At 43.0% G+C, this 23,407-nt stretch overlaps 1 protein-coding gene across 1 annotated transcript in view; it reads right to left on the bottom strand.

Annotated features, from left to right (window-relative positions):
• The window catches only part of OBSCN (obscurin, cytoskeletal calmodulin and titin-interacting RhoGEF), a 195,248-nt gene that overhangs the window by 113,811 nt on the left and 58,030 nt on the right, over positions 1 to 23,407 (bottom strand). The window contains 18 exon segments of the mRNA XM_058801413.1: positions 626 to 892; positions 1,920 to 2,186; positions 3,139 to 3,402; positions 4,329 to 4,595; positions 5,595 to 5,858; positions 6,936 to 7,205; positions 8,113 to 8,379; positions 11,158 to 11,323; positions 11,325 to 11,425; positions 12,436 to 12,708; positions 14,309 to 14,575; positions 15,311 to 15,577; positions 16,248 to 16,517; positions 17,368 to 17,634; positions 18,699 to 18,965; positions 21,079 to 21,345; positions 22,137 to 22,406; positions 23,002 to 23,268. Coding sequence (XP_058657396.1) covers positions 626 to 892; positions 1,920 to 2,186; positions 3,139 to 3,402; positions 4,329 to 4,595; positions 5,595 to 5,858; positions 6,936 to 7,205; positions 8,113 to 8,379; positions 11,158 to 11,323; positions 11,325 to 11,425; positions 12,436 to 12,708; positions 14,309 to 14,575; positions 15,311 to 15,577; positions 16,248 to 16,517; positions 17,368 to 17,634; positions 18,699 to 18,965; positions 21,079 to 21,345; positions 22,137 to 22,406; positions 23,002 to 23,268 — 4,548 coding nt within the window.

Here is a 23,407-nt window from a genome sequence, read left to right as displayed (position 1 = left end):
CAATTTTCCCTTGCCCTTGGCAGCATTTCATCCATAAGAGATATCTTCAATAAAAGCTGTTCTTCCATCTATGGGAGCTGTACATGAGCTGCTCCTTCTGGAGGGGCAACCAGAGCTCATCACCATTCACCATGGCAGAACCAGGAACAAAATTTCCCCCATTTGTGCTTAATTCAGAACCTGCAGAATAACGCTGAGGGGTGGAGATTTATACAAGTACCATTTTCTCAGCAGAATATACAAAAATCCTGCAGAAGAGGAGGGTGGTCACTCATTCCTGAATGGAAAAACCTCTCACTGACTGAGCTCAGCAGACTTAAAGGACTTTACTTCAGGTTAAGCATGAAAATACACTGATGTCTGGGAGACACAATGAGAAACCCCCTGAGAACAACCTTCTGCTGGAGCTCTGCTCACTCTTGCTCCCTGAGATGAGAAATTCTCACAGCTTTTCTTTACTCTGAAATAAAGCCATCAGTTTCAAACTGACAGACAGTGGGAGATGGGAGGAAACAGCACCAGCAAACCAGGAAAATGCTGCAGAATCAAAACATCAAAGCAAGTGGGAGGGAGAGAGAGAAAAGGGATGTCCTTGAGCTATCCCAACGGAGAGTGGCTTTTTTACCGTGGACTGTCAAGACTGCCGAGGTCTTCTGGTCTCCACACACACAGGTGTATTCTCCTGTGTCTTCCACCTCCAGATCTCGGATCAGCAGCTCTGCAGCTGTATCTTCCTGTCTCATCCTGTACTTTTCACTTGGTTTGAGTGCCTTGTCCTCTTTTCTCCACTCCACGGGGACGCCCACCTTGCTCAGCTCGCAGCGCAGAGCGGCCGTGGCGCCGTCTGTGGCTTCCCTGTTCTTCAACCCTTCCTTGAAAAATGCAGGCAAAGCTGAAGGACAGCAATATCAGCAGTGAGATGCAGCACTCCAAAGAGTTAAAATTATGTTTAAGTTTCCTTTTCCCCTCTTATCTTGAATTTGATTCATCAACACAAGAATAGAGATTCTCATGGGTCTCCATGAATCAGCGTTGGGAAAGAAATGTCATCACCAGGAGAGGATTTAATGCTTGCAGTAATCCATAGGGGTATTTTACACAAATCAATACAAATAGACTTCAAAACACCATTTTTTTCCCTGTGAAATTTCAATCAAAAAGAACAAACACCAATTTGAAATTTCTGGAAAGAAAATGGTTTTCTTTTGTGACATTTTAAACCACAACAGGAGGATGTTTGCTGTTTCCACATACTTAAGCAAACAAAGAGACATTTTACATTTTTTTAAAAAATGAAACACTGGAGTTTCATTTTAAATGTCAGTTTGAAATGAAATTGTTCATTTCAATACATGGGTGGGAAAACAAGCATTTTCACCTGAACTGACATACCCTTTCAAAGATGTCAGGTTCAGTAAAAATCAAAGTTCTCCCTGAGAATGATTGTCCTTTAGAAGTTCTGGGCTTGTTTTACACAGAACACCAACTGAATTCCATGACAACTGGGCTGTAGGCATAAAAGCACTTTGTTGTCTCAGGAATGGAGTATGGGCATAAGATTCCACAAAATAACCTAACCTTTTGGAATTTTACAAAACCTTAAAATCCCTAAGATATAATCCCTTTGAAGGAACCCATTTTTGTCTTGAGCACAACGGGGAGTGTAATAACGAACCTTTAAAGAGAAAACCAAAATGAAGGCCCCTGGTTGCCTTACTCTGAGCTTGGACACCAATATCCCTCTCATGCCACAAATTCCAGCTGCACGGATGCCAATGGATGCATTTCACTGGCATTGGTGAGCTGTGGATAAAGGTCTGGCTGAAGAAGGATATGGGAGGGTAACCAGGGGTCTGCCCAAAGGAACAGAGAAATCAGGGTAGTTACTTTCAGGATGTGCCTTGTTTTGTTTGTTTTACCATGAACTGTTAAAACTGCCATGGTCTGCTGGTCTCCACACACACAGGAATAGTTCCCAGCATCCGCCGTGTCTAGATTTTGGATTGTGAGCTCAGCCACGACACCTTCCCGCCTCATTTTGTACTTGTCACTTGGCCTGAGGGTCTTGAAGCCCTTCTTCCACTCCACGTTAGCAGCAGCCTTGTTCAGCTCACAGCTCAGGGAGACAATTTTACCCTCGGTGGCTTCTTTGTCCGTGAGTCCCTTGGTGAAAAGAGCAGGCAGGACTGCAGAGCAAACACGGACATGGCATCAACCCTGGGAAAGCCTGAATCCGTTACTCAATCCCTCTCTTATCTCCCTGGAGCCACCAGACCTTCTTGGTCTCCTCCAGGATTTAGTTCCTCCATAATTTTTCTGCAGCCTCTAACCCTTCAAAAGGGTTAACCCTTCAAAAGATAATTCAGTCTAATTTTTTTTTTCTGTCCTCCTGCTTTAAAACTTTCGTTAAATTCAAGTCTATCTGCAAATTAGTTGACAAATTACCTACCCTTTACTTTATACACCATAAAATCAAGGACAAAAAATTAGAGGCTGTATTTCAATATCAGAGCCAGAGCATTTTGCTTCCCTTGAGAAAAGCAGGAGTCCTACAGAAGGGCCTGATTCATGGCACTGTCTGAATTTTTATAAACAAGAGTCCCTTAAAGCAGAGCAGTTGCAAACATGCTGTCAGGTTTTTGCAGAAATAAAATATTTGCTTGGGAAGTATTAAGCCAAAATTGGTAAAAAAAAAAAAAGAGCTGGGAATACCAGCAGCATTAAAAGCCTATTTTTTATTAAGACTGTCCTTGTGTAGCACCATACGTTAATGAAAATTTGTTCCTCTTAGGAACAACAAGTACCACGGTCTAAGTCAGAAAAAATCAATATTATTCCGACTTTTAGGTCAGTTCCTATGGGAAAATTTCTAAACAATAAGTTATTCTGGACTAGGGAGGTTGTGTTGAGTTGGGAACCCGTTCTCCACTTGTCTTTTGACTAAAGCACCTTGGAAGCACATCAAGAAGGTATCAGGTGAAAGGAGATAAAGAGAGAAGGAAGAAAGGATAGGAAAATTAATCAGCAGAAAGAAGGATTGGAAGTGCACAGGGATCAGAGGAAGCAGAAGTAAGAGAGGAAGAGATCTTGGAATTACACAGGCTGGCTTGGAACACGTACTGAGAATTTCTTTTTTACCATTTACTGCCAGAGCAGCTGTAGTCTGTCGGTCTCCACACACACAGCTGTAATCCCCAGCATCTGCCAAATCCAAATCCTGGATTGTCAGCTCCAAAAAAGGACCTTCTTGCTCTATTTTGTACTTTTCACTCTGCTTGAGCACTGTGTTCCCCTTTTTCCACTCAACTGGGGCTGGTTTGCTGAGTTTGCAGTGCAAAGTGACTGCCTCCCCCTCTGTAGCTTCCTTGTTCACCAGTTCTTCTTGGAAGAGGATAGGCAAGGCTGAAGGATGCAACACCAACAGAGAAGGAATCAGCACCAGAATGAAATGAACTGGACTTACTGGGCTGCAGTGTGTGCACTCAATCAAAAATGCTCTGTTTCTAGGTGGGTACAATTGAAAGAGGGGGTGAAACCTCCTAGAGGAGAGAGAAATAAATTAAACAATATACAACACACAGGTGCTGTCTCAAGGCAAAAAAAAAGCACAAGAGAATACTCCCTAATAGGGCAACTCTCTGGCACTACAGAGCCAAGAACACAAAAACCCTAAGAAATCACACTCTGGTTGACCAGGAATGCTGCCAAAACTGCTATGTTTGTGTGGGAATCCTTAAAATCAGAGGGTTTTGGGAAAGCTGCAAAAGGCAGGCCTCAGAGACAGCAGAACTGTGATTAGAGCTAAGCAGTAGCCATAAGATTGGTCAGCAGAAAAATTATGTAAGAAGTAGAAAAGTAAGGACAAATAGAACAATGGTCTTGTCTAGAATATGACCCCTTGTCTAGAATAACTCCCTAAGCTACAGAAAAGTTTATCTAGTGAGGTATTAGGAAGCTCTAGGCTTAATAATGAAGCTCTGTGTGTTGTGTTTTAAGGTTTACAAGCAGGTATTGTATTCGAAATAAGCAAGCATTATTTAACCAAAGGTGTGTGTGCTTATAGTGGTTGGATAGAACGACTGTCAATGTGCTTTTGCTTTGTGGGTTTGGTCAAAGAACTTTTAAAGTAAGTTGTAATGTTAAGTTCTTGGTCTGCTGCCTGGGATGTGAGCTGATGGCATTTTCCCATTGTCATAACCATGGAATGAGACTGATGTTGGAAAATAAAACAGCTCAAGGCACGTTCCTGGCAGCTCCATCCCATTTGTGATTTGTACTGGCCGGCAATACCTTTGGTGTTTAAAGAAAAACGTGTGTAGGAGGGTTACCATTCACTCTCAAAGCAGCCGTGCTCTCCTGCTCTCCACACACACAGGTGTAGTTCCCAACATCCGTCAGGTCCAGGTCATGGATGACCAGCTCGACAAAGCGCCCTTCCCGCCGTGTTTGGTATTTCTTGCTCGGGACCAGCTCCTTCCCATCCTTCCTCCAGCGCACGGAGCCGCCCGCCCGGCTCAGCTCGCACTGCAGCGTCGCCGTCCCGCTCTCCGTGGCCTCCTCGTTCCTCAGCTCTTGCTTGAAACGGACTGGCAGGGCTGAGAGATGCACAATGGAGAGGGATTGCCACCCTAGACCCTGCTCAGAGGTTGAGGCATGATTTATCATGTGCCTACCTAAGCCTTGCTCCAACACCCTTACCCATTAAGTATGGCAGTCGTATTTTCTGGAAAAATCCCTTCGCCAGGATTTTCTCCTGGGAAGCTGAGAAGACTCAGAGAAAAAGGAAGACAATTCTTATCTCATTTGCTTCTCCTGTGTTGTGCTCACATGTGGAATGTGTTTGGAGATTGTTTATCCAATAGGTGGTTGTTTAATTGGTTTCATGTGAATTGTTTTGACTTAATGACCAATCATGGTCAAGCTGTGTCGAGGCTCTGGAAAGAGTAATGATTTTCATTATTATCTTTTTAGCCTTCTGTAAGTATCCTTTGAGTATCCTTTTATACTTCTGTAAGTATCCTTTCTGTATTCTCTAGTATAGTTTAGTATAGCATTCTTTAATATAATATAGTATCATAAAATAATAAATTTGCCTTCTAAGAACATGGAGTCAGATTCACCATTCCTTCCTGCCACAGGGCACCCTGCAAACACAATACTTAAGCACATCCTGGTTTTTTTTCATGGGTGGGAAAGAAATTCTCTACTGAATTGTTCTGTGGGAATCAACAAAAGCATGACCTTGGCTGAGATCATGCATAAAGAGAGACAAACTCATTCTCATCGTTACACATGATGAACCCTTTGAAACAGAAAATACTAAGGAATCTTATGTTTCCAAGCTAATTCAGGAAAACACACATGCAGGACAACATCCTTCACTCAAAGGAAGGTGAGAAGACAACACAACACACATCCAACATGGGTACAATGAAAATGAGATTGGGGACAGGAGTGACAACGAGCAAATGGATGGAAGAAAGCAGTGGAAGCAGAACATGAAGGAAGTTGTTGTGAGGGAATGTACAGAGAGGAGGAAGAAAGAGGTGGACAAAAACACTCCAGAGTTTCACAGGTTATTTCTGCCTTTTTACCATTCACTGACAAAGCTGCTGTGGTTTTTTGGTTCCCCACTAGACATGAATAGTCTCCAGCATCCTTTGGCTCCAGGTCGTGGATCAGCAGCTCAGCCACAGTGCCCTCCTGCCTCATCTGGTACTTGTTACTGGCCCGGAGAAGAGTTTGCCCCTTCCTCCACTCCACGGGGGCCTCTGTGCCCAGCTGGCACCTCAGGGTGGCTGTCCCACCTTCCACAGCTTCCACGGGCTTCAGCTCTTCCTTGAAGAGCACGGGCACAGCTGAGGAGTGAAGCATTCCCAGTTTACTTCAGGCGCATCGTCACCACCTGGTGACCTCACACTTCAAGGACTTAAAGCCAACACAAATTCAAATTCTCTTGGCACACGCAGAAAAGAAGCTCTGACCTACCTGCATCTCCAGGAGTCTGCTGATATTTACAGTAGAAATAAGAGTTTTGGACCCAAAAAAAAAAAAAAATTATTTTCTAATAGTTAGAATACCAAAATAATTATCCTTCTGCTGCCCAAAGTTGGTCACAGACATGTAAAAACTTGTCGAGAAAGCGGAGAGAAGAATGGACTATTCTTTAATAAAATGTGTAGTTAAGACCCTTCTTACCTCTTGGCTTAGAGCTTGGACAGTCACCTCTATCCAAAGCATAAGAGACATTTCATAGGGAAGAAAACATATTATTTTATCAAGTACCTTTGGTTGATACATTTTAGCATGAAGTTATCATCCCCCCCCCCCCAAAAAAAGAACATAATGGACCCAGCCAGAGCTGCCTTTTGTTTGTGCTGATCCTTGTTCTCCTGAGCACTCTCTGAAAGTGCCCAGGGTTAGGAGGAATTTGGTCACAGACATGTAAAAACTTGTTGGTCACAGACATGTAAAAACTTGTTGAGAAAGTGGAAAGAAGACCAGAATATTCTTCAATAAAAGGTGCAGCTGAGACCCTTCTTACCTCTTGGCTTAGAGCTTGGACAGTCACCTCTATCCAAAGCATCAGACACTTCATAGGGAAGAAAATATTATTTTATCAAGTATCTTTAACTGATACATTTTAGCATGAAGTTATCACCCCAAAAAACAAAGAATGGACCTAGCCAGAGCTGCCTTTTGTTTGTGCTGATCCTTGTCCTCCTGAGCACTCTCTGAAAGTGCCCGGGGTTAGCAGGACCACAGCAAGAACAACAACAAATGGTCACAAGCAGGTGTCTCATTCCTACCATGGATTTGGTAGGAATGTTTGTGCTGATCCTTGTTCTCCTGAGCACTCTCTGAAAGCGCCCAGGTTTAGCAGGACCACGGCAAGAACAACAACAAATGGTCACAAGCAGGTGTCTCATTCCTACCATGGATCTGGACTTGGGCTGTGGTCTGCTGGTCTCCAGTGTCACAGGTGTATCTTCCTGCATCTTCTGGCTCTGCATTATGAATCACCAGCTCTGCCACTGTCCCCTTCTGCTTCATTTCATATTTGGCACTTGCCTGGAGCGTGGCTTCTCCCTTCTTCCACACCACGGTGGTGGCATCAGCTTTTGTGAGTTCGCAGCGCAGGGAGACGGATTTCCCTTCTTCCACAGCCGTGTTCTCCAGGGCTTGTTTGAAAAGCACAGGCACGGCTGGAACACAGAGCCAGGGGTTAGGACAGGCCCTCCTGATCTGCTCTGCATCAATTCCCCCCATGAGAGCTGTCACCTCTTTAATCCAGGCCTTTTCCAAGTGAGCAGAGCAGCCCTAGGCCCTCCACTGGCTGTGTGGCACAAGGAGATTCTGCCTGGGAGCAGGAATAAATCTCTCTCTCTCTGATGTTACCATCTCACTGTGGATTCCTAGAAATGTGGGGCAAGTTTCTTTTATTTTTAAAAAGGGACCTTTTCAGATTGCTCTGGGCACCATCAGCTAATGAATTCCCTGCTCCCTCAGGGCTCTGAAATAACATTCATACCCTATATTTCTCCTGCTTTCCTCTCCAGCACACACTACTAAAGGCAGTGCATTTGTTTAAGGGCAGTGGAGAGTGGAGATGGCACTAAGAGTCTTTGAAAGGATGTTTTGGGGAGTCTGGAGTCTATTAATTACTTGTTCACCTTCAGTTTTCCAGGGGCTGAATTTATGTTTTCACATCCTTATTTTCCAGTACTAGTGGTCTCTACCTCCAACTCCAGTTTTAATACAGCTATGTAAAACAGCTGATAGGGCAGGAACTGCAGCACAGAGAAAATTAATCCTCTGCACTTGATTTTCTTTTTTTTTCCCCAGTTACAGATTGAAAACCCCAGACACAGAATATGAAATCACATGAATGAAATACATCCAGGTGCCTACAAGGGTAAAATATTATCTTTAAATGTACTTATTAAAGATGGCACTGCCACAAAAAACAAAATGAAGTGTTCTGTGATTTCTGTTTAATAGATCTAATGAAGTGTTCTGTGATTTTTGTTCAACAGATCTAATGAAGTGTTATGTGGTTTTTGTTTAATTAAGCACCTGATTAAGTGTGGCAATGCCTCAAAGTGTACCCACCATTCACTTTGACCCGAGCAGTGGTTTTCAGTTCCCCAGCACTGCAGGTGTAGTCCCCAGCATCCACAGATTTCACGTCTCGAATGATGAGCTCTGCCACAGTCCCATGCTGCTTAAATTCATACTTCTCACTGGCACAGAGAACAGTGTCTCCCTTCATCCACTTCACTGGGGTGCCAGGTTTGCTGAGCTCACAGGTCAGCCTGACCTGCTTTCCTTCTTTGGCTTCTTCATTTTGGAGCTCTTGCTTGAAGAGAACTGGTGCTTCTGAAAAAAAAGGAGTAACAGAAATGTTAAAAGAAACACGTGAGGTTGGAAATTACTTTTCTCTTTTAGAGTCAGACTTTGTTTTTGAAACAGAAAACCACAGGAATGAAAAAGCATTAGCAAAGAGTAAACAGATGCTGACATCTCACATCTGGCTGCCAGCACTTCAGAGCAGAAAAAAACCCAAAACCTGAGGCCAGATGCTTATTTTCTTTTTAACCACTGAAGATGCTGCTGCTCTTACTGCTTTCATTACTAACATCAGTGGCAGATGCTGCACTGCAGTTAATGTGCTGCTGATGGCTGCTCAGAGTTGGACCACCAGCACAAAAACCATAAAACTTCACTGAGGTCAGCTCACACACAACACAGAGCACACAGAGGAATGGCAAAGCACTTTCTGTTGTGACCAGCAGTATTGATTTCTTATCATAAAAAACCCCTACAGTGTACTTTTTTTGTCCAGCATTAACACAGATTTAAAACCAGCACAGAGCAAACACAGAGAGGGAAGCACAGCTGAACGTGGCAGGGTCCCTGTGGAGATTCCCCTGAAGGCTCTGCCATTCAAGGCTTTTAGGTGAGCTTGTGTAGGGAAGGCACTTTTGGAGGAAAAATAAACTCAACTGAAATGTTCAGATAAGGAAAAAATAAATTATTCTTGAATTATGCTGTCTTAAGAGTATACAAGTCAGATACTGCACAAAGCCTGTGGTTGTTGGAAATCTACACCCTATTATCCTGTCCCCCTTATACCTCCAGTCTGGGACACTGAATTGTGTCACAGGCCCACTGAATTTCTATTTTCTATTTTTGCATTCTGCTCTTCTGATGCGACTCTGACAGAAAAAGGAAAGTTTTCACATCTATTTCTACAATTTCTACAGTGAAATTCCTTGTAGACATCCTTATGACTTGACTCCTTGACCCGAATCCGTGTGTTTAAATCCTACATCCATCCACACCCTTCTTTGTGAAGGGAAAAATGGGGCTGTTGTGGGAACATTACAAAGGTGGTTCTTTTCTAACAGAAAAATTGTCCATTGGAGTCCTACTGGTCTCAACACGGATCTTTGTTTTGTGATGGATATTGGGAAAATATCCTTGTGCTACAGAAAATCGGGATCATTCACAACCAGCTCTTCTTCATTGCATCATCAAGGTCTTCTCTTTCTTTCACAGCCTCAAGTTGGTTCTTTGTGCTCTGGAAAAATCCTGTGAGCAGCCTGACCTCCCACTTGGTGCTCTAGGGTTCAGGTTGACCATTCCAGCAACCCAAATCCTTTTTTGGTTCCTGCTGACTTCCCCAATCAAGACACAGCTTCTGATCAGTCCATCCCAAGTGCGCAACACCAGCTGCACACAGGACATCCTCTGGTCTGCAAGAACACAGCCTGTGACTGTAAAATCCCCCTGTACCTGCTCAGACCTGCCCAGGGCAGTGATTTAACTCACAGAGAGATTTAGCTCACAGAGGCAGGAGCAATTATAGAGTGATATGTGGTGGGCCTGGTTCTGACCTGGATGAGACAAAACCCATACCCAACTCAAGGTTAAGACTCATCTAAAAAGAGAAGTTTTGCCTCAGCTCAGACAGCAAAAGACAGCTCAGTCTTAGATCATAGACTCACAGAACCCTTTGGGTTGAAAGGGCCCTTTAAAGCTCATCTATTCCAACCCCCCTGCCATGTGCCCAGACATCTTCAACCAGACCAGGCAGCTCAGAACCCCATCCTGATATTGAATATTTGCAGGGATGGGGAATCCACCACTTCTCTGGGCAAACTCCTATAGTGTTTTACCACCCTCATTGCAATAAACTTCTTCCTTACATCTGTGGCATTTATATTCTTTGAAAAATCCCTTCACCCAGGGTTTTTCTTCTAGGAAGCTAAGAAGCCTCAGAGAAAAAGGAAAACAATTCTTATCTCATTTGCTTCTCCTGTGTTGTGCTCACATGTGGAATGTGTTTGGAGATTGTTTACCCACAGGTGATTGTTTCATTGGATTCTGCTGTGAGTTGTTTTCACTCTTTGGCCAATCAGGGCCAAGCTGTGTCAGGACTCTGAAAACAGTCAGGAGTTTTCATTATTATCTTTTTAGCTTTCTGAAAGTATCCTTTCTGTATTTAGTATAGTTTAGCATAGTATTCTTTAATACAGTATACTATCCTAAAATAATAAATTAGCCTTCTGAGAACATGGAGTCAGAGTCATTCCTCCCTGCCACAGGGCACCCCACAAATACAATATTACATCTAGTTAAATTAACCCTTTTTTACTTTAAACCATCTCCCTATGTCCTATCAAGCAGGAGAGCACCTCCTGCCCAGTGATGCTCTTTGATTGCATTGCTCTGAATAAATCTGGCTGCCTAAAGCAATTGCACAGACAAATGTGCAAAAAAGCTCCCTCCTTGGGGAGAGCCATCACTGGGGACAGCTCCAGGAGTGATCCATCCTTTCTGGGGATCACCTCTCAGCCTGGGGTGTGCTCCTGCTGCTCTCTTTTTTGGGGTTTGGAATGAGATAATCTATAATGTACCTTCCAACCCAAAGCATTCTAGAATTCCATGATTCTCAGAGGCACTAAAGCTCCTCAGATGAAGGATTCTCCTATTTCACATTCTGCCACCTCTCTGGAAGCTCTTCCAGATGACTTGATGAGAACAACTCAGTGCACACCACAAGGTTCCTTTTCAGTGTAGTTTCATGTTTTTAATTCCAATTAATCACTCTAGGCTCAGTGTTAGGACCAAAATCACCCCAAAAGTTCTTACCCTTGACATTAATAATTGCACCACTTTTGGCTGCTCCCGCCTCACACTCACATCTGTCACTGTCTCTTTCTCCTGCCCTGTGAATGACAACCTTGGCTTCAAATCCTGATTGCCTGATGTTACATTTGGAAGAATTCCTAAGGCTCTTCCCATCTTTGCACCACTTTCTCAGGGCTGTCTGATCTGGAGGTTTCACACTGAAGGCTCACATCCTTTCCCTCAGTGACTTCAGCATCAACCAGCTCCTTTATGGAGACACAGGGCTTCTCTAGATCCATATAAATAAACCATCTGACATGGTTCAGAAAAGGTGTGGATTCTCAGATCACAAGTAATCTGTGAGATTTGGATCCAGGATTGCTTGTATGAAAGTCATAGGTCAGGGTTAGTAATAAATTATTTGGTGTTTGTGACTATAAAGCCCTCAGGAAGGCACCAGTGATGTTCTGAAGTGTTGTTTAACTGTTAAATGATATCTGGGAAAAACTGAGAAGAAAATATTCCTGTTGAAGAACATCAATAATTAGCCTTTGGCAAATAAAACCTTTCATTTTCCCTCAAGAAAAAGAAATCCATTTGTGTTTCTGCAGCTTAGCAAAATTTGGGCAAATTTTCAATTTTTGTAAAAAGAAAATTTCTTTGAAAAAGTGTGGTTATTCTGAAAAAAAATTATATATGATCTGACATAGCAAGACTGTGTGTTTAAAATCTCTGTGCCATGAGAAGTATTTATATTTCCAGTCAGGAAACATCTCTCCAATCCCACATTCTTGGGCTGTCTCTGCCATTAGTTTCATTTATTTATCTTTGCTACCAAACACTGCAGTTTTACCTCAGTTTAACTCCTCCAGGGAAAACAATCCATTGTCAACAATGAATAGCAGAGAACACACGTGCAATGTTTCCTTTCAAACAATGAAAACTGAATTTAAAACTTACTGGTTGCTCTTTTTGTTTTTTCATTGAATTAATTGATTTCTCCTCATGAGTTATCACCTTATCAGATTGAGGAAAACTGAATGGGGCATCCACTGTATCAGCATTATAACATTCCCAACTAAATCAAATAAACACTCCAAGAGTTGTCTAGGATTACAAAGAGTTCATCCTCCAGCCATAATTTCATTACATAATTAATGTTATTCTTGAAAATGCACAGATATACAATGGTGCTAATTTTTTTAGCATTTTTGCTCCTTTGTTTTTCCACCTACCCACATCAACCCCGCTCATTTCCGCTCATCATTTCCTCTCCTGCAGTTGTGATGATGGATTTACCTTTAACAACCAAACTGGCAGATGTTTTCTTATCACCAGCTTCAAATGTAATGACCCCCGAGTCCTTCAGGGAGAGCTTTCTCAGCGTCAGCAGGTGATATCCACCAGGCTGGGACTGGATCTCATTAAGTTCATTGGTATGGAGTGGGGTTTTATCCAAAAACCACTGCACTCTGCTACAGTCTACGGGAGAGATTCTGCACTTGAACATGGCAGATTCTCCTTCTAACACAGTGACATCCTCCAGGTCTTCTGTTATTAGCACTTTCTGGCCTGAAAGGAACATAAATACATCAATTACTGCAATCTTCGGTTTCTGGCGTGAAAATCGACGGGGGGAAGCTCCCAAGATTTCCCGTTCATGACAGGGAAGATTGAAACAGAATTCCCCCAATATTGACCACAAAACCCACTCACAGGAAGATAAAACATACAGGACACACACCAAAATAGGCAAAGACAACTTTAAAGCATCAGAAAACATAAAGCAGAACAAGTAGCCAGGACAATGCAAATTCAGGGCTGTAAATTTCCTCCTAATGAAATCCCTGGAAAGTTTGGAGTCTCTGACAGCATTACTTGGCTCTAAACATCATCAAGAAATTATCTCTCCCTTGACAACCTGGCTGATTTTCTACAGCAAAAATAACTTCCTTTCTATGGGATAGGACCACTGATCCCACACTTTTCTTTGTGTTCAGCCCAAGCCCTAACACAATGGGAAGTGGAGAAAATGTCTGTGTGGATTTGGTAAAAAAACCCCACGACATCTGCCCTGAAAACCTCCTCCTATAGACAGATGCATCCCTAACTAAAAATAAATATATAAATATAAACATACATACAAAGATAAACCTCACTATAAATATATATAAAATAAGGTTAGCACTGTATACAAAAATATCTCTGATGTTCCTCCTACTTACAAAACCAGCACAGGGCTGTTTTACTTAGATGTTTGTGACAGAGAAGTGTTTGTTTTTTTTTTTCATTTAGAAAAGCTGCTGTTAAAAAACTCAGAGTGAATTCAGGCAGGTCAGAGTCTGAGATTATGATGGGGATTAAACACATTTCTTTGCTTCTTGAGGATGCTGTAACAGATGATCAGAGGAGGAGTCTGACTTTACCCCATTGTCTTTAAAAAATACAATAATAAGCAAGTGGACACTGCTGCTGCACCTCCATCTGATCATTCTTGAATCATTTCTCATTCGTGAACCATTTCTCCAGAGCGCAGGGTTAGGTGGGATATTGGGAAGGAATTCTTCCCTGTAAGGGTGGGGAGGTCCAGAGAAGCTGTGGCTGCCCCTGAAGCCCTGGAAGTGTCCAGGGCCAGGCTGGACAGGGCTTGGAGTATCCTGGGATAGTTGAAGGTGGAACTGGATGATCTTTAAGGTCCCTTCCAATCCAACCCATTCCATTATTCCATGGACCATTCTATTTTTCCACCACCTTTTCAGAACCATGCCTGGGAAGAAGAATCAAGGGATATGGAGAAAACCATGAAGGCAGGATAATCTTCCCTCATCCAACAGCAGGAACTGTGAATCCCATCCATTTTATGTTCACACAGGAGCACCAATCTCTCCCCTCACATGAGCCTTTGGGGGGAAATTTAAATCACACCCAAAATACTTCAGGTGTAATTGCTTCAAACTGCTCTGCAGGTTTATGTTCACACAGGAACATCAATCTCTCCCCTCATATGAACCTTTAAATCACACCCAAAAAACTCCAACTGCTCTATATTCCCATATTTTTGGCCACATGTTCCTGCCATCCTGAGCGAGACAGAACCAGAAATTTACAGCTCTGCCTGTGAACGTTTCTCATGGCAATAAAGAGATGTAAATCACATTCCTCTCATCCATACCTTGCACAGTTAGCTTGGCTCTGGACTGGGCATCCCCAATGTCACAGCTGTAAGTGTCACTGTCACTTTTCTCCAGGTTCTTGATGGTCAGCTGGAGGACTTGTCCTTTCTGTGTCATCTCGTATTTCCTGCCAGCCCTGAGCTCAGCGATGCCTTTCCTCCAGACCACAGAGGATGCAGCTCTCTCACTCTGGCACACAAAAACTGCAGTTCCACTCTCGTCCACTTTCAGGTCTGAAAGCTCCTTGACAAAATAATTAGGTTTTTCTGGAAGGAAAAAGAAATAATTTTAAAAAAGGACCGAGACAGATTTGTCACCCAAACTAGTCCTGAGCGTCCAGAATCATCTTGGATCCTCTCTGCTCCAACTCATAGAATCATCAAAAAAATAATCACAGAATCATTTAGGCTGAAAAAGACTTTAAGATCACCAAGTCCAACTATTAACTTAATCAAACCATATTCCAAATAACCACATCTACATATCTTTTAAATCTCCCCGCTGGTGGTGACTCCACCACTTCCCTGGGCATCCTCTTCCAATGCTTAACCACCCTTTCCATGAAGGAATTTCTTCTTACATCTAATCTAAAACTTGAGACCATTTCCTCTCATCCCATCAGATGGAATGATTCTAAGATCACCAGGTCCACCTCCTGTCACATGATATATCAGGTGAAATATCTCCAGGGAATTTTAATGCCATGGTCCATGGACTGGTGAGGTCTCCTCTTGCAGACAGCTTTCATCACTCATATTCAAAACAGAATAATTCAAATGGCCAAATGGCCAGTTTTGATTGGCTGGTTACAGAGCCCATAAGATTGTTCAGCATCCAAAATATGTTTTTTCAGATCTAATTTTTTAAGCTTTTAATCAATGATTTTTTAAAAAAACTAAAAATCGATTGTGTCCAGGGAGATGGAGGAGAAGAAATCTATGATTGCAGACATTTACACCCAACCTCTGAGCCTGCCAGCCCCTCTGCACCCTTCAGCTGACCTTGCACTGTGACCCTGGCTGTAGTTTTGGAGGTCTCAGTCTCACAGGTGTACTCCCCACTGTCCTTGACCGTGGAGTCTCGGATGATGAGAGTGGCTCGTGTCCCCTCCTGCTGCAGGTCGTACTTCTGGCTTTTCCTGATTGCTTTGCCATCCTTGTACCACCTGATGGTCACATCAGCTTTGGACAGCTCACAGCTCAGGCTGATGTCCTGTCCTGCTGGGGATGTTTTATTCTCCAGTTGTTTTGTAACCTCAGTAGGTTTTTCTGCAGAGATTTAAAAAAAAAAAATCTTTGAATGAAAATCATCTCTATATGGTTGGGGTTTTTTGCAATTCAAATCATAGAATCCCAGCATGGTTTCGGTTGGAAGGGATCTCAAAGATCACCCAGTGCCAGCCCTTGCCATGGGCAGGGACACTTTGCACTATTCAGGTTGCTCCAAGCCCCATCCAACCTGGCCTTGGACACTTCCAGGGATCCAGGGGCAGCCACAGCTGCTCTGGGCACCCTGTGCAAGGTTGGAATAAAATAATGGAAGTTTCCTTCCAACCCCAGCCATTCTGGGATTTCCTGATTCTATGGAAAATTACTAACTACAGATTATGACCCATGTCTGAAAATTACTAATCTCTTCTCTCCACTGACCACCTGGGAACCTTGGTGGACTGATGCACAGTCTGGACTGTAATTATCTGTACACACTACATAGTGTAGTCAGTTCTCAAATATCTATTAAAAGTTTCAGCACTTCATTTGTTTTTAAGGGAAAATCTCAGTTCTTCAAGGCTCACAAGAAAGGCAAAGGAGAATTCTTTTAAGGGAATATCTCAGCTCTTCAAGGCTCACAAGGGAGGTTGCTGTTGACTCAGACCATAACAAGTGTTTGCTGGCAAACCCTATGAAAACACATCAAGGACTTTTCTGATCCCTTTACCTTTCACAAGCAGGGAAGCCTTGGAGGAGAGACCACGGGCAGTGAAGATGACTTCCCCAGCGTCACCAGGAGTGACATTTTTGATAATCAGTGTGTATTTCCGACCTGCATTGGAAGCTTTAAACCTCCCCCCACTTTCCACTTTTCTCGCGTTCAGGGTCCAGTTGAAGTCGTCAATGCTTTCGTGGGACAAAATGCACTCAAAAGTGCAATCTTCTCCCTCCTGGATTTCAGTGTTCTTGAGCCTTTTGGTGATACCAATGTTCAGTTCTGGAGAATGAAAATTGCATTAATACAAGTTAAAAATGCTTTTATGATAGGCGTGAGTAGAGTAATGGTGTTTTTAACTCAGAAGAGGGGTTTATCTGCTAGACTGACAGAATACCACTGTATTCCTCACAGATGGCTGTGACATGGGAAGGATTTTTCAGGCTAAGAATCATCTCAAAGTTGTACAAAAAGAGAAATGTGAATCTCCTGGTTGTGCACAGGAAGGACTGAATGAAGAACAGCTCAGTGGAGAAGATTCAAGATTTAATGAGTTAGAGAAGAGAAAAGCTGTCAGAAAAGAAGCCTCTGGGACAATGGGTAAGGTTCTCCTCCATGATAGGAGAAATAAGATGTTTCAGTTTTTTGACTTGTTACTCCTGATGTTCAAACCAGACAAATCAATTTTTTTCTCATTAACATTATGAGTTTGGAAGTCATGAACAATTCTTTTTCTTTCAGGCTGACACAAGGGTTAGAGGACAGGCTGAAGAGCTGGGTTCCTCAGCAGATATTGTCCTGCTTTTGTGTTCCTACAATAGCTCAAAACAGAAACAGGCTGCTTGGGTGATTTTTTTTTTTTTTGCTGGTTGGGATTTTTATTTTGAGAAATTTTTACTTTTTTGGGAGAATTTTTGCACTTCAGGGATGTTCAGGAAGGAAATATTGTCACTACATTTCTGACATCTGATTTTCACTTAGAAACCCCAGATATACTTAGATCAAATTTAACAGAATTGCTCAGACATCACAATAGTGTGTGAGATTTGTTCAGTAACACGTGAGAGCCCATGGGACAAAACCCATTCATATTTTTAACACTCCTTGAGAGGCTACTGTTTACAACACTTACCCTGAACGCTGACCTTTGATTTGGCAACATCAGTGCCGATGTCACAGGTGTACAACCCTGCATCTGCCTTTTCCAGCTCATGGATAAGGAGGCACAGAGTCTTCCCAGACTGTATCTCCTCATACTTCTTGCTAGAAGTGATCTTCACACCATCCTTTTTCCAAACAGGTTTGACCTTCTCCTTGGAGACCTCACATTCCAGTTTGATCACTCCTCGCTCCTCACCGAAAACATCATCCAAGGATTTCATGAAGACAGCAGGTTTCTCTGAAGGTCAAGAGGCAAAACAGAGAACAACCAGGATGTTTGTGACACTTCCAGTTGCTATCAAATATTTAGAGACATTTATAAACCCTTGGCAATATTGCTGATACCAATGCAGAACCTAAACCAGTATCACCCTCTAGCACAGCCAATTCCTTCATCCTGTTCTCAATCCTTCATCATGTTCCAAATCCCTTCATCCAAAGATTGTGTTGACACAAGGGGCTGCCCTGACCCAGGTGCAGCACTCACACTGGCCTTGTTGAACCTCAAGAGGTTTGCATGATCTCACTTCTTGAGCATGTCCATGTCCCTCCAGATGGCACCTCAACCCTCAGGCATGTCACCTGCCCCACTCAGCTGGTAGTCACTTGCACACTCGCTGAGGGTGCCCAAGAAGGTGTTAAACCACAAAATCTCAGTTGTGTGACCGAGCTTCCAGACATATGAAGGACAGCAGGAAACTGTCTTCTCATGGCTGATTGAATCCAGCTCCAGAACTGATGTATTAAAAACCACAGAATTACAGCATATCCTGAGTTGGAAGCGACCCACAAGGATCATCCAGTCCAACAGTTGTCCCTGCACAGACACCCCAACAAACCCACACTGTCCTTGAGGGCATTGTCCAAACACTCCTGGAGCTTTGGCAGCCTTGGGACCATGCCCATGCCCTGAGGAGCCTGTCCAGTGCCCACCACCCTCTGGGGGAAGAACCTTTTCCAGAAATCCAACATAAACCTCCCATCACTCAGGCCCAGCTGTTTCCTCAAGTCCCGCCACTGACCACCAGAGTAAAGAGATCAGTACCTGCCCTTCCACTTCTCCTCACATGAAGATGTTGAAGCCCACAGCAAGGTCTCTCCAGCTGACCAAACCAAGTGACCTCAGCTGCTCCTCTCAAGGCTTCCCCTCTAGACCTTCACCATCCTCATGGCCCATATTTAACAGCTCAACTTTTTATCTATTAAGCAGGATTGGATCCTGCTTACAAATCCCCATGGATTTGGTAAATAATGGCTCATTTGCACCTCTCATTTTCATTCAGGAACACAATCTGGACCCACCTATCACCTTGAGCCGCACAGTCTCCGACACCTTATCTGACTTCATTGTCACCGTGCCAGCATCCTCAGGCTTCACCTGCTTCATGGTCAGCGTGTAGCACTTGCCCACGTTCTTGATGTCATTGAAGTTGTTGGTGTAGAGGAGGGTGTCATTGAGGAACCACTCCACATCCTCATCGTCGTGGGACAGCTCGCAGGAGAACACGGCACAGCTGTCCTCCTCAACCTCCACGTCCTGCAGGTGCTTCAGGACCTCTACATTGCGGGCTGAGGGAAACCAAGAGGGGTCAGGTGTGGGTTTCTCTGGGTCTGGATTGAAGGCACTTGCGATGTTATTTCATGTTCACACGCAGGTGTGTATTATTTCTTATCAGTAAAACAGTCTCACTGCTGGGAGTTCTGCAGCTTTTCATCAGAAGGCACAAAATGGCCAACAATCTCTTGTTCCAAGGCCTTTTAAAACTAAACTATCCAATTAAGAACTGACACCTGGATTATTTCCCTTTTAACCCAATAACTGATCCCACAGAGCTGCAATGGGGACTTTTCTGCCCAATTACAAAATGCCACCCAAACCCATGGAGAAGGAGGAAGAAGAAGCATGGAGAAGAAACCCAGGATGACACCCTGTGCCCTCCATCTTGCTGCCATCCACAACACACTAAAAACCCCAAAACCTCAATTTCTCACCCAGTGACACACCCACACTGCTCTCTATAATCTGTTGCACACTTTTGTGGATTCTGGTCTATCTTGGAGTCTGGGAAACTTTCTCCATGAGTGAGGGTCAGAGTCAGTGCTGCCCTGGGGGTCAGGGCACCCCAGAGCAGACACAGAAATATTCCCAGTGCCCTGGGTTTCCACACACCACCATCATCATAAATGACCTGTTATCACAAAGAATTTCATGGAGTTTATTAGATTATTTGTTTTGGTCTCCTGCACACTTTGGTCCCCATGTTTCACTTACTTGGTTCTGCATTTGCTTCAGGAGAAAAAAATAACCCTATTAAAAAGGCTAATTAAAACTGTCTAGAACCCTCAGTTCTCTTTTTATATACAAATCAGTTTGGAGGTTTTGTTTGTGTTGTATTTAAAAATACGTATCTTTTTTTCTAAAATGATGTTACAGTGACCCTAAGCATCACACAGAGCTCCAACTCCTGTGTGCTCATCACTGCACAAACAAACACATTTTAACTGAATTGTCCCTCATTTCCAGGGAAACTGTGACACACAGGATGAGATGAAGACAATGATTTTGGCCACAAAGGCAAAGTACAAAAGAGCGTAAGCAACTTGCTTAGGTTTAGGGAGCAAGAGATTTTGATTCCTTTCTTTTCCAGTCCTTGGGCACAGAATTGTCCTTGCAGCTTCTCCATTCTTGGAATGCTGTTTTCAAGGATGGGATAACTCAGAAGAGGGTTTGGGACTACTACTTCATTTTCTTTTTTAATATATATATTTGTTTGGATAGAATGGAGTCACAGAATCATTCAGGTTGGAAAAGACCTCTAAGACTGAGTGCAACCATTCCCCCAGCACTGCCAAGGTCATCTTGAAACCACATCCCCAAAAATTTTCAATCCCTCCAGAGATGCTGACATCACCACTGCCCTGAGTATTTAATTTCAATGTCTGACAACACATTCAATGAAGAACCTCTGCAAAGCCAAACTGCTACCAAGAGCTGCTCCCTGGACTTTTGGAAATGGTTCTGTAACTCAGCTCCAAGTCTTTCTAGAAGTGACACAGTGAACATCTTTTCTTGCAGTGTCACCTGAAGGGAAGAACTGGCAAAAAAAAATTCCATGCCCAGAACGGATGGGGCAGAACATCACTATGAATAATTATTGTATTCAGATATATAACAGTAGCTATAAAATATATTTATATATATATTTATTTTTTATATAAAATATATTTTATATAAAATATATCTGTAGACAAATGTATACAGATGTATAACAATACAAATGTATAACAATGGGAGATAGACATGCTGACTCAGATGTCAGAAAATGAAAACCACAGCCAAGATGACCAGAACTGGAGGCCTGTAGTAGTTGAATATAAAGGATATTTTTAGGTGAAAGCCCCAGAGGTCTAATTCCTTGTATGAAATGGACAATGATGTGCCTTGACAAATGTTAACTTGTGCCTTACCCAGATGCTGCCCTCCCACACGCATTACCAACTTCACAGCAGGAGATGGATTTCAGGACTGGGGAATCAGCAGTTTGCGTGTGATGCTGCATTTATATAAAATCAGAAGATAACTGTGGGAAACTACCTCTCCTCAGGAGAGGGAACCTTGAGTGAAGCAGAGGATCATAAAGACCACCAGCAGGCCAGCCCTGCTGCTGCAAACCTCCCGTACCTTCAACGCTCAGCGTGGCTTCGGTCTCGGCGATGCCAGCCTTGCACTTGTACACACCAGCATCCTGGGGCTTCACCTTCATGATCTTCAGCTCTGCTGAGTACTGGTCCCTCTTGATTCTGTACTTCTCTGAGGGCTCAATGAGCTCTTGGCCCTTGAACCACTTGACGTGCTTTGGGGAAGGCCTGAAGTCACAGGACAGGATGACCGAGTGCCGCTCCAGGACGGTCTTGTCCTCCAGCTTCCTGGTGATCTGGATGTGGTAATCTGCCAAGCAGGGGTGGGGAAGAAAAATGGATCAATCTAAAGAAGAGGAAGATTTTAATCTGTATTTCATGCCCATTAATTTCATATATGAGTTTCTGTTTTATGAACTGCTCAGGTCCTGCTACAAGTATCTCTAAGAGGTCTCGCGCTTTGAAGCTACCACAGCACGATGATCTATAAGGAAAGCTGATTTCTGTAAGATAATACTGTGTATTAACCACCAAATTCAAGGTCCGCTTCTGGCTCAGTGCTTGCTGAATTGCTCTCTAATTGAGGTTTTCATTCAAGTAAGAGTAAATGAAAGACAAAACAAGGACTTCAGGACGTGATTGAAGAGATTTACCATGGTGACAGCAGAAGATAAAAAGCCTGAGGCTTTGTCCTACATCAAGTCAATGACAAAATGAATTAAGTAAATGAGCTATCAAACTTGTCCAGCTCATAAACGGGACAAAATAAACTCTCCTGGCAAATTTCATCTGTTTTGTCCTCCTTGGTAAAGTCAAGTGAATAAAAATATAACAGAAACCAGTTTTAGCTTGACAGATTTGAATACCAGGGACACCAAAGTCATTTAATCAGATCCCTTCCTAAGACATTTCTGGCTCAGTTGGTACATCCAGCATTGCTCCCAACTTGCAGCTGGGAATCAAACACATCTTCCAGGTACACATGCATTTCCAAGAATCCAGCCCAGAACAGAGAATATTTATGACAAATTACTTCCCAGCTACTGTGAAAGGGAAGATCTTGGTTCTGATTCACATGACATATATTAAAAATCACATTACCTCTGACGAGCAGGTTTGCTGTGGATTTGGATTTGCCAATGGAGAACTGGATGGTGCCTGTCATATCAACACTTGTTTTGATTATTGTCAGCCTGTGAATGGTGCCTTCCTGCTGCATGATGATGTTTCTGCCAGCCTGCAAGGCTGCTCCCTTCAGGAACCACTTGGCAGGTTTCACAGATGGAATGGATGTCTCACATTCAAAATTGGCTTCTTCAGGCTCAGTCACGTCCTCATCACACAATTCTTTTACAATATTAATGGCTTGCTCTGAATGGAACAAGAGAGCAGGGATTTAGGAGTCATGAAAGCTTTTCCATTATCAGCCTGACCACTCAAGACATCTTTTCTGCACTTATGAACTCAAAAGGCCTTAAAACATCTTTTATTCTGTATGAAAGCAAACACACATTGCTGGTCACAGGCCAGAAAGTGAATCTATATCTCTTGATTCCTAGTCTTAATTCTAAAGTCACCTTCCTATCCTGGTATCAAATATGTAATACAATAAAATGGAAAAGAAGGTTCATTGGAATGAAATGTTGATAAAAGGACCTGCAACATTTATGTGAAAAACAGACTTTATCCAATACATTTGATAAATGTCTCTGGAATGGGAATTCCCTCATTTTCCTTAGGAGAATATACCATACAATAATTTTTCAGCATGTTCCTGTGCGTAAAAGGATTGAACACCAATGGACTTCAGAAAAAATAACATGAATTAAAATTCATTTTTAAACAGTATTGTGTTTCCAAAGCAAACAACAAGGGAGTCAGCCAATCCTTTCCAACGTAAACAACAAATGAGTCAGGTCATCCTCCTCCCAATGAATCCTAGGGGTGAAAAAAAGAGGTTTTCTACCTTCAACGAAGAAATTAGCACTGGTTCTGTCATCGAAGGCATCACAGGTGTACGTGTCCTCATCCTCGTAGTCGGCGTCGTTGATGACGAGTTTGCGATAGACGCCCTCGCTCACAATCTCGTATTTCACACCAGGGTGAATTTCCCTGTCCTTTTTGAACCACCTGACCTTGGCATTGGCCCGGGACACCTGGCACTCCAGGACCCCCCGGTGCTTCCACAGGGCGATCTTATCCCGCAAGGGCTTCACGATTTTCACGGGCAGCTCTAGGAGGGCAAAGGAAATGGAGCCATCAGTACAGTCTCCATTGCTCTCACTAGCAATATTTCTTTCATTTTCAGTAATTTGGATGATGAAAGGAATCCCTGCTAGGCTGAGCACTCAATTAACAAATTTGTTATTTTT

This window comes from Ammospiza caudacuta, chromosome 1 (assembly GCF_027887145.1).
Source record: "Ammospiza caudacuta isolate bAmmCau1 chromosome 1, bAmmCau1.pri, whole genome shotgun sequence".
Taxonomy (NCBI): Eukaryota; Metazoa; Chordata; class Aves; order Passeriformes; family Passerellidae; genus Ammospiza; species Ammospiza caudacuta.
Note: the sequence above shows the minus strand (reverse complement) of the source record. Positions and strands in the feature narration are given on the sequence as shown.